This window comes from Etheostoma cragini, chromosome 16, assembly GCF_013103735.1.
Source record: "Etheostoma cragini isolate CJK2018 chromosome 16, CSU_Ecrag_1.0, whole genome shotgun sequence".
Classification (NCBI taxonomy): Eukaryota; Metazoa; Chordata; class Actinopteri; order Perciformes; family Percidae; genus Etheostoma; species Etheostoma cragini.
In genome coordinates this window covers 23,717,320-23,728,335 of record NC_048422.1, presented here as the reverse complement: position 1 = coordinate 23,728,335, position 11,016 = coordinate 23,717,320, and the positions used below count along the sequence as shown (strand labels likewise).

Genomic DNA, 11,016 nt, shown 5'->3' with positions numbered 1-11,016 from the left:
GGGCATAAGTATACACCCCCTATGTTAAAATACAGGAGCATAAGTATACAATATCCCCATATCATCATGTATATTTAGGCCCCCCCTCCCTCCTTGTATTTTAAGGAAGAACAATTATTTACAGGAAAATAACTACAAAAACATTCTTGTTTTATACGCTGAAAAAGTGAACAAAATTAAATGTTGAAATTTCAACCCAGACGGGTCGACAACACGAGGGTTAATCAAAATCTGAATCTAAAATAAATGGGCCTCCTACACACATACAGTATATTGATATTCTGACTTTTGAAGATTGGATCGTGGATCTTTGAGCCGATACATATTGATCCAGATCGATGTATTGTTTCACCCCTAGCCCTTTCTTGTGCATGTATATTTTTAGAGAATAAGGACTGTACCTCTCTGTTTGGTGTCTTAGAGACCTACATAAACACCTCAGTGGCGAGCCCTTCACCCAGTACCAGGACAGCATGTTTTTTGACCGTTTCGTGCAGTGGAAGATGTTGGAGAGGTCAGTACCTGTGTTCTGAAACGAGGAAACGAGGGAATTAGAAAACAATGTGTGACGGTTGGTCGGGGAGCTGGTTTGTCTGCTTGTGCTTAACAAGCTCGGCTGCCTTTGCTGTTGAATCTGTGCCACGGTAATGTCACAGTTTCCGTTAAGAATGAAAACAACAAACCTGTCTTTCTCTTCAAGGCAGCCCATCACCAAGCAGACCTTTAGACAGTACAGACTTCTGGGGAAAGGAGGGTTCGGAGAGGTAAGACTGAATCCACATCCCCTTTTTGTTTCTCTGTCGTGGACAGTTTTGGTTTGTTCAGGCTTGAAGATCTCATTTCATTTGTGATTGTTCAGCGGCAGCCTTTCCTTGTTTTTAAGTGACACATGTCTTCAGAAGAGAACTGTGATGACTGAGAACCTGCAAACATAAAACCAGATCTATCTGCATGGGTAGTTGCCCGAACTGGTCTCACATTGTCAGCAATCCTCCACAGCGCTGCAAAGGAGGGTCTGGCTAGTCCGAAACAGCATTCTGGGATATGGGAGAAAAACCAATCATCATGGCAATCCCGCTGCAAAACAATCTCGGAAGGACCTTGTTTTGGTGGGACATGTGTATGTTCAAAAGTAGTTTTAGTTGTCAACAGAAAACTCAGACTGGACAGATAGTCTAGCTAGCTGTCTGGATTTACCCTGCAGAGATCTGAGGACCAGGTAACCATAGTCCTCAGAAATCCACCGGAAGTTAGAGCACCAACTTGGCCAAAAATAAGGGACATCCGGCGACACCGAAGCAATCCTGGAAATGAAAGTTGCCGATATTGACTACCTTGATACTGACAACAATCTTAACCCTTGTGTTGTCAAGGTCCCAGAGACCCTTCCTGCACTCAAACGCGTATCCCAATAGCCTAATCTCGTCCTCCGGGGTCCCAGAGACCCGTTCTGCACTCTAACAAGTATACCAATAGCCTAATCTCGTCCTCCGGGGTCCCAGAGACCCGTCCTGCACTCAAACGCGTATCCCAATAGCCTCATCTCGTCCTCCAGGGTCCCAGAGACCCATCCTGTATTCAATCGTACTTTCCTGCTACCGTGGTCTCAACCTCCGGGGTCCCAGAGACCCGTCCAACAATCAAACAAACTTCCCACTACCCTCATCTCGTCCTCCGGGGGTCCCTGGGACCCGATGGACAAGGCGGGAGTAGTGGAACATGCGTCCAATCGCATACAAATAAACACGGGTCTCCGAGAGCCGAAGGGCGAGGCCACGACGGCGGTTGACATGAAAGGAAAAAGGCCCCGGGGCCCCCGAAGCACAACGCCACGCTAATACACAAAACTTAACAAGTCCCCAACACAAGCGCTAAAAGATCCACGTACCACGATCCTTTGACCATAGTGAGTTCTGTGTGCAGGTGTGGGCGTGTCAGATGCGAGCCACGGGGATGATGTACGCCTGCAAAAAGCTGGAGAAGACTCACGTGAAGAAGAGGAGAGGAGAAGCCATGGCTCTCAACGAGAAAGAGATCCTGGAAGGGCTGGACAGTCGATTCGTGGTGAGATTACTACGCAACAGTTAGGCTCTTACTGTGTAACCCTTCAGCTTTCCCAACAGGTGTAAGATCACAAGTTAAAAGACACGTTGGTGATGTACTATCAGCTCACTAATGACAACAAATCCAGTAAAAAGACCAAAACCATCCCATTAACAAATACTGTCTTACATTCAGTACATGTGGTACACACACAGTACTATGTAGTGAAATGGAAATGTTTCGCTAACACGTCATAGGGTGCCTCCGAGCCACAAGCCAAGGTCAAAGGTCAAGGTCAAAGTTTATTGCTATAGCACATTTACAAACAGTCACTACTGCCCCAAAGTGCTGCACAGATATAGATAACATAACATAAAATAAAAGCATAACAAGTAACCGGAAAAACCATCTAAAACAGAATATGCCGAAAACATTAAGGAGGGGGGGGAATCGATAGTACTGCGATATATTCAGTGGCAGTACTGTATCAATACACAGACGCAAAGTATGGATCTTTTATTATATATTATATATATTATATATGTGTTGGTCAGTTTGTCTGCTTCACAATGCAAATGTTTCTTTTTAGATGAAACAGATTTTGACAAAGTTTCTTTTTGGGGACGTCATTTGAAATTGGGAAATATTAGAAGTTGGAAAAAAAGGTTATAAATTGCAATATATAATCGCAGAATATTGCAATATATTTAAAAACGCAATAATATTGTATCCTGATATCGTATCGGGAGGCGTCTGGCGATTTCCACCCCTACACAAAAATGTGTATTTCTTATGTTCACGTCCCCTGAAACGTCTCACATTGACATTACTGCCTTGCACCTATGCAAAGTTTGTCACTAGACAGGTGTTGTCACATTTCTCCGTGACAGCAGAGGAGAGGTCTGACTTTCAAACACACCCCAGATTCAAAAGCCACATCCCCGTCCAATAGGCTTGGAGCTGAGAGACAGACAGGAAGTCAGACAGCAATGGGAGATGGCTTAACACTTTGTGGCTTTGGTCTTTTTTTTGGGGGGGGGGATTTGTTGACAATAAGAACAAATATAGAATATTCCCAGATTTCCACTCAAAGTCTTAAAGTGATTAACTTCTACATGCACTTCTTCCCTCTCTCCCTTCAGGTGAATCTGGCGTACGCCTACGAGACAAAGCACGCCCTCTGCATGGTTCTGACCATGATGAGCGGGGGGGACTTGAAGTTTCACATTCATAACATCGGAGAGCCCGGCCTGGACAGAGACCGGGTGCGGTTCTACGCCGCGGAGGTCTGCTGCGGTCTGATTCACCTCCACCAGAAGTCCATATTGTACAGGTCGGTGTGATTCTGCGTCAGCAGGGGTGTCAAACTCAACTTTACTAAATGAGACTCACACCCAGGGCCAGACATGTACGTTTAATTGTAAAAAGTAAAATATTTTTTACCTTTAGCCCATATTGCTTTTCCCACACAGCGTTCTCACATTCAGTTTGACATAAAGCCCTAAAAAAAAGTCAGAAAAAAGTTCCTTAGCCATCATAGGCTGTGTCTCAAAATTGGTGTCCTTAAAGGTTGGATTTTTCCTAATTTCTTTGAACTAACCCTCCGGTTTTCCTTGGGCTAAATTGACCCGTTTTCAGTCGTTTTTTAAATGTCACAAAAAACAGGCCGTTGAAATAAGCGGAAAATGTCAACATTAAAAATATCACAAAACATTAACAACGAAAAAAAGCACCCATAACATTGAAAAAGTGACACAAATGTTGATAAAAAAGCGATAATGTTGAAAAAAATGGTTTTTTTCTTCATGGTTGACGGGAAGACGACACAAAGGTTAAGATTAATTTCCAAAAGATGATTTTTTTATTCCTCTTTTAGTCAACTTCAGCCTGGGATCCTATACTCATGACCAGCGCTGTATTCCATTGCACATACTATGTATATATATATATATATATATATATATCTAAATCTTACCTAACCCTCCTGTTGTCTTTGGGTCAAATTTGTCCCCTTTAAAAAATGTCTATGTCAGAAATATGTTTTTTTTTGTTTTTTTATCATTACAAAACAATGGATTGGATTCCTTCCAACGCTCTTTGCAAATACAATTAATCACTTTCATTCCTCTGATCGTAACTCCTTTATTATTAGTCCAAATAATTCATAATTTCAGCTTTTTTTTAAAACTCAAATATTAGGTATAATTCTATATAAATGAGGGTTACTGACCATGGTTTCCAAAAAGTAGTGTAAAACTAGTAAGGTGGTGTTAGTGAAAACTAAAAAAAGTCTGAAAAAGGGACAAAAATGTCATTTATTTGTCTGTTCTTTGACCTGGGAGGACAACACAAGGGTAAAGTACAAAAGTATTAGCTTCGAATATACCAAGAGTCCAAAAGGTTAAAGCAGTAATTGTGCAGAACGATGCATTTCAGAATAAAATATACATTGTGTAAATGTTTTTGCACTGTTAAATGACCTTGACCGTCCTGCACTTCCTGGATTAAATGCTGTGTTTTGATCCTGCAGGGACCTGAAACCAGAAAACATTCTGCTGGACGACAACGGTACGCAGCGCCACAGTTACCACCACCTGTTTGGGTTCAGTGTGTCACACATCCACTCATTTCCTGTAACACCGTCACATTCCTCACTCTGTAAACACAACCTGATCAAACATATGACAGCCGGTTATTTTTAGCTTGGAGATCAGCCCCCAAAGGATCTGAACGATAAGAGTTCGAGTTGATCCAGACGATCACGTTGATGGTATTTTGACACGGGTGCAAACAAAGCCAGGTGAAGGAAGTGAAAGGCCTCTGGGAATCAGGTGTGGTGTGTGTGTGTGTGTGTGTGTGTGTGTGTCTATTTTTAGAAACCTCTGCACCTGTTCCTTCATTCCTTGGCAGCAGGTTTGGAACTCTGTCTCAACCTTTTGTTTTAACATTTCTTTCAGTGATTACTAATTGCTAGTTGGAGTACGTCACATGGTTTTTGTGTTCTTGCCAACAACAGCAGACGGACCGAACTGTACGCCCCAGCAGAGCCGGAGGGGACGGACTTAAAGCAGATTGATTGTAGGAGAGAGTGTGCGTCATTACTGTTAAAAACTATGAACCGGTTCAGTGGCTCTGGTGTTTGTTCCCTCCTGCAGGACACATCCGCATCTCTGACCTGGGCCTGGCTGTCAGGCTGGCCGAGGGGAAACTAGCGCGAGGCACTGTGGGCACTGTGGGATACATGGGTATGTATGCATGTGTGTGTGTGAATGCATGTGTGTGTGTATGTGTGTGTTTGTGTGAGTGTGAATGCATGTGTATCTCTGCTCTCTTCAAACCCACCAGACACCTTTTACCTCCCTGAACACGGGAGTTGTTGCTCTATGGCATGCCTCCAACTATGGCGTCACAGCAGGACATTTCTTATCTTCTGTGTCTGTACTCCTGCCAGCTTCTCCAAACTGTTGTCACGCCAACCGCCATCTACTGTAAACCCACTTTAAAACCTCTGAACTGGGCCTGCACGTTATGAGGAAAACATCGCGATAACGATATAAATTGCGATAATAACTGAAGTGTCTTTCAGAATTCTGCTAAAAAAACAACAAATTGCTTGTTGAATTTGAATGATTTCCCAACATTCATTTATTCAGTTAATTAAATTGAATGTAACAGGCAGCATTAAAGAAAGAATGTGCAGTTAACGTGCAGTTTTCTATTAATATTTTCTTTCAACTAGCAAAAAAATCGGAGTGTCTATCGCGATATGTCGCAACCTTTCACACTATATCGCGATGATGATTAAAAACCAATACACTGTGCAGCCCTAATATGAACTATTGCTTTAAGAATGTTTTCTGAGCATTAGCGTGAGAACCTATCTGTTAAGACACTCACCGTGAACTGCGACACTCGTTGGGTTTCTCTCTCTCCTCCTCCTGCCTCTGTGGACTAGAACAGAATAATGTGATATTGATTTTGATTTCCTCCTCTCAGCTCCCGAGGTGATCGCCAAAAAGCACTACGGGGTGAGCGTGGACTGGTGGGGCCTCGGGTGCCTGATTTACGAGATGACGGCGGGGCAGCCCCCGTACCGGGTCAGAGGAGAACACCCCAAAGCCCCCGAGATGCAGAGGAGGATTCGGGCGGAGCAGCTGGAGTACAGCGACCAGTTCAGCCAGGCGGCCAAAGACATCTGCTCCGCGGTGAGCTCGGGGGACGATGCTCAATCGCATTCAAAGTCCAGTCTTCCAGAGACTAACAGGTTCTTCTTCTGTTTCTGCAGCTGTTGAACAAGGACCCAAAACAGAGGCTGGGCAGCCAGAGGTCGGGGGGGAAGGACGTGCAGTCGCATCCTTTCTTTCAAGAAATCAACTTCCGGATGCTGGAGGCCGGACTCGTTACTCCTCCTTTCAGACCTGATGCAAGTAAATTTTAATTTTTTTCCACCCCCTGAGTGTACCTGGAAATGTAAAGCAAAAATACTTGAAGTACAGTCTTTAAGTCATGTACTTACTTTCCAAAACTGGTGATGGCGTCCAGTGACTAATAAGAAGGTAAAGCTGAGTTTTGCTTGTTTTGCTCCTCTAGCCCAGACAGGTGTACTGCAGCGACGTGCAGGACATCGAGGAGTTTTCCACCGTGAAGGGAGTCATTCTGGACAAGACGGACAACGACTTCTACACCAAGTTCAACACAGGACGAGTCCCTATCGCCTGGCAGAACGAGGTACATTCATACCGTGGTTGCACCATAAAATCTGTCCAGACTAGTATATATCTACCCCGTTCTACTCTTGTAGATTACATTAGATTAGATTAGATTAGATTCATCTTTATTGTCATTACACAGGTACAAGGCAACGAAATGCCGTTTGGGTCTAACAGGAAGTGCAATAGCAGCAGGTGCACGATATACACTGGTTCCATAAGAGCAGGACATGGATATGTACTGAATAAATATAGAGATGAATACTATTATAAACAGAGTTTTACAGATGGGTTTGTACTTGGAATATAAAATATAGATAACAAGTATTGGGAGCAAGATTTACAGCTGGATATGTACAGAATATAATATCCAGCTGGATATTACTATAAGTAGAAATTTTACAGATATGTACAATAAACATATCTGAGAATACTAATGGTTTACAGAGTTTACAGGTGAGTATGTACTATGAATATATATATACAGGCGGCTATAAATAAAGTTTTGGTCAGAAGCTGTCCGAATTAAAGTGCAGTGGTAAGTAATTGCCTATTACAGTTAAAGTACAGGGTAGATCCAGACAGCTAGCTGGACTATCTGCACAACTCAAACAGGACTCTCAGGATTTGGTATATGGTATGAAAATGAACTTCACACTTATAGTGACCAAAATTGTCACGTTTTTGGGTATTTTTGCTGTACTTTCAAAAGGTGCGTTCAATGCCTTTAGTAGCAACTTCTGTCCTTTCTTTCCACGCTCTGCAGGCGGGATGACTACGTTTAATTAACTGTCCTTCGGCATTCTGATAATAACCAAAACATGCTCACGCTTCAGACTCGGACTGGCCGATTTGGAGATAATCAAATCACAATATTTTCAAACCCAATACCTCGATATCGATACTGCAACGATCTTGTAGCGTTGACTATCGGTGCTTTCACAAAATATTTACACAATAAGATTTTTGATAAATAATCATCAGTAATGTGGATATAACGACTAAGTGGGTAAAGGATGATAACAGAACAGTTAGTCTGGTGAGTTCAGGAAATTACATAACTTTACTGTAATGAAGCCTTTAAATCCAGGAAAAGACCCTTAGGCCATGTTAGAATATTTTAAATCTAAGAAAACATCTAGTCTCATATCTCAATATCGATATACAGTGAACCCTCGCTCTATCGCGGTTCACCTTTCACGGTCTCGCTGCTTCACGGATTTCTGCCCAGAATTTAAAAAAACAACAACAACTACCGATAACTATGTTCTTCTCTCGAAAAAACACACCTGCACCGCGGGCTTCAGAAGAAAAAACACACCTGCACCGCGGGTTTGGTGCTGATCTCCGACATATGAAGCCTTCAGTTCGTATTGATGATTAAAATTATTATTTTACAGTACAGTGGTTATTTGTAAAAAAACGTTTCTACAGTACTTTTATTTGTTAAACAAATGCTCGGGCCTGTAAACAGGTTTTTCTTCTTTGGTTTCAACGTATCACGGAGTATTTCCTCGTGTAATTATTGTAAAAAAATTAAGGTTACTACTTCACGGATTTCGCATATCCCGGGTTCTTCTTGGAACAAAACCCCCGTGATAAACGAGGGTTCACTGTATGGCAACATAATGCTCAGCTCTACTTCAGACTTAGTCCTCTTAGAGGGCTGATAGGTGTCCTAAAGCTGGGATGGATTAAACACATCTTCCACACCGTGGTAATAAGGATATTTTAAATGACGAGGATATTTGTTATCGTCAACATCTTTATCGTTTTTTAACGTAACACCGGTAATCGTTACATCCCTAGTCGGCATAAAGCAACTTTGGAACATTCACGTTCCACCAAAACAAGTTTCTTCCAGAGGCTATTTTGCCGAAGCACCACCGCTCTGCTCAGCTTAGCGCCGCCATGAACGATTGTGATTGGTTCAAAGACCGACCAATAAACCAGAGCATGTCTTTCACCCGTCCAGGAATGCTGGGTGGTGGACTAGCCAGACCCCTCCTCCCCAGCGAGACTAGTCCAGACTCCAGAATCTACTAACCTCTCCGTCTTTCTCTTCCTCCTCTGCAGGTGATAGAGACCGGGTGTTTCAGGGAGCTGAATACCTTCGGCCCCGAGGGATCTAGACCTCCAGACCTCGACTGGTCCCAGAACCCGGAAGGCCCCAAACGCAGCCTGCTGGACCGAATCTTCCGCAAAAAAGTAAGAGCAGTCCACCGCGGAGCGATCACTTCCTTCAGTAGAAGCACTAACACCACTCTCTGGGAAAAGACTCCACAACAGTCACAACCAATGAAATCAAAGAGATCCGTTTCCTGCTGAAAAGACTTCAAATCCAACAAGGCTCGGGTCAAGATTTAGTTTCAAAACAAAACTCATCTCTCGGAAAATAAATCAATATTTTCACTTTGAATCGATGATGTTGGATCGTTAAGCATTAAATACAGTGTGTATACATATATATATACACACACACACACACACACACACATATATATATATATATATACACACATGCACACACACATTTATACACACACATACATGTATACTGTTCATACATACAGTATAAATATGCATATATATACTGTATATATATATGTGTATATACACACACATATATATACATACATACACACACACACACACATATATATACACATACACACACTATAAATACACATATATATAATGTGTATATATATATATATATAAGCAATATTTTGTTACACTCCTATCTAGGGCTAGGTATTAAAAATTATACTGGTAGTAAAACCAATACCATTACTTTGATAATGGGTCCTAAACAAGACTTTATATAATACCATATTTAATAAAACAAAGAAATCACAACATGACAACACAAATCCCTTTCTTTATATTTCAGCTCCTAGTCTCTGTGTAACGTAGAGTTCTTCATGCGTGTCTCTCCCATGTCGTATTAGACAGCCAATCACAGACATTAGATCGTGGTAGAAGCCAGCTGCGTGCTCATTGGCTCACTGACGCCGATGAGATTCACTCTTAAGGGAATTGTAATTGGATATGAAGTCATTTGTTGATACTTTAGAGGGTTGAAGAAGAAGTGAATTCGGTTCCAAGCTCTACTCCTATCCACCATTAAATTAGTGTTTATAAAAGTGTGTGTGTGTGTGTGTTGTTATGTGACGGCAGAATATTTCTTTTCCTCCAACAGCACCCTTCAGATACCCTGAATGAAAGCAAGCAGCACTTGATTTCCACTGACAGCTACATGAAGTCCGGCCTGTACAGCTCCACCCTCTGAGCATAGACTTTAGCTTCAAAAGACACTAAAACACATCCGTCGCCCGGAGGAGAGAACCACACTGGACGCAGCTCTGTTCCTCCCTGTAAATAACAGCTTAGCATATGTTTCTCTGTGTTTGTATTGTTCTCCTTCCTTCCACTCACATCTACCCTGTATAATAATAATAGTTTTTTTTAGTTCTTCTTTGATGAAAAACATGTATAATTGTACAAGCAGCGACGTATGCATTATCAAAATCTGATGACGTCAGTCAGTGGCGTTTTAAGTACTTGAATTTTGTGTTACACTTTACATGAAGGTAGCTGCACAATAGTGACATGACACTTTCGTGAACGTGTCATAAACAAGTCATATCGTTTAGGCCATAACGCTTCTTTTATGGTTTGGGTTCATGTGTCATGACTGTGTCATGTCACTTTTATGTAGATAGCTTCAAGTAAAGTGTAGTAGCACGTGACACAGTGTGATGCTACTTCACGGCATTAAAACTACTTTTACCTGTTGCACTGTTTTAGCTGTGATGGCTAAATAAACAAGTTTTTTTTTTGTTAAATTTAAATCTAGCCTGAGTGTTATTCAGATTAAATGGATAGAAAGAAAAGACATTTATTTCTGCTACAATATATTAAGTTTAGTTAAGAGTTCTTTTCTTTTCTTTACTTATAAAATTCACCTTCCGGGGGCCCCTAAAATATCACAAATGAAACCAAAAAACAATTCATGTTCACACAGAGTATGGGTGGGTGATCGTTTGCATTCATATCGTCTTTTTGCAATTACTGGAGATCACCAGTAGGGGTCAGAGCACGCCAGTAAAAGGGCAGCATGGACGACTTCTGTGTCAAAAACACGGCACATCGCCAGTCCTGGGTCTACCCCGAGGCCTCCTCCCAGCTGGACGTCCCTCCACCTAGTCCTGGGTCTACCCCGAGGCCTCCTCCCAGCTGGACATCCCTCCACCTAGTCCTG

At 42.1% G+C, this 11,016-nt stretch overlaps 1 protein-coding gene across 1 annotated transcript in view; it reads left to right on the top strand.

Moving 5' to 3' along the window:
• The window catches only part of grk5 (G protein-coupled receptor kinase 5), a 16,549-nt gene extending 6,074 nt beyond the window's left edge, over positions 1–10,475 (top strand). The window contains exons 6-16 of the mRNA XM_034896128.1: positions 422–514; positions 701–764; positions 1,924–2,064; positions 3,186–3,376; positions 4,574–4,611; positions 5,199–5,288; positions 6,040–6,248; positions 6,329–6,466; positions 6,634–6,771; positions 8,829–8,960; positions 9,955–10,475. Of these exons, the coding sequence (XP_034752019.1) occupies positions 422–514; positions 701–764; positions 1,924–2,064; positions 3,186–3,376; positions 4,574–4,611; positions 5,199–5,288; positions 6,040–6,248; positions 6,329–6,466; positions 6,634–6,771; positions 8,829–8,960; positions 9,955–10,044 (1,324 nt within the window). The 3' untranslated portion in view covers positions 10,045–10,475. The remainder of the gene's footprint in view (positions 1–421; positions 515–700; positions 765–1,923; positions 2,065–3,185; positions 3,377–4,573; positions 4,612–5,198; positions 5,289–6,039; positions 6,249–6,328; positions 6,467–6,633; positions 6,772–8,828; positions 8,961–9,954) is intronic.
• The last annotated feature ends 541 nt before the right edge of the window (positions 10,476–11,016 follow it).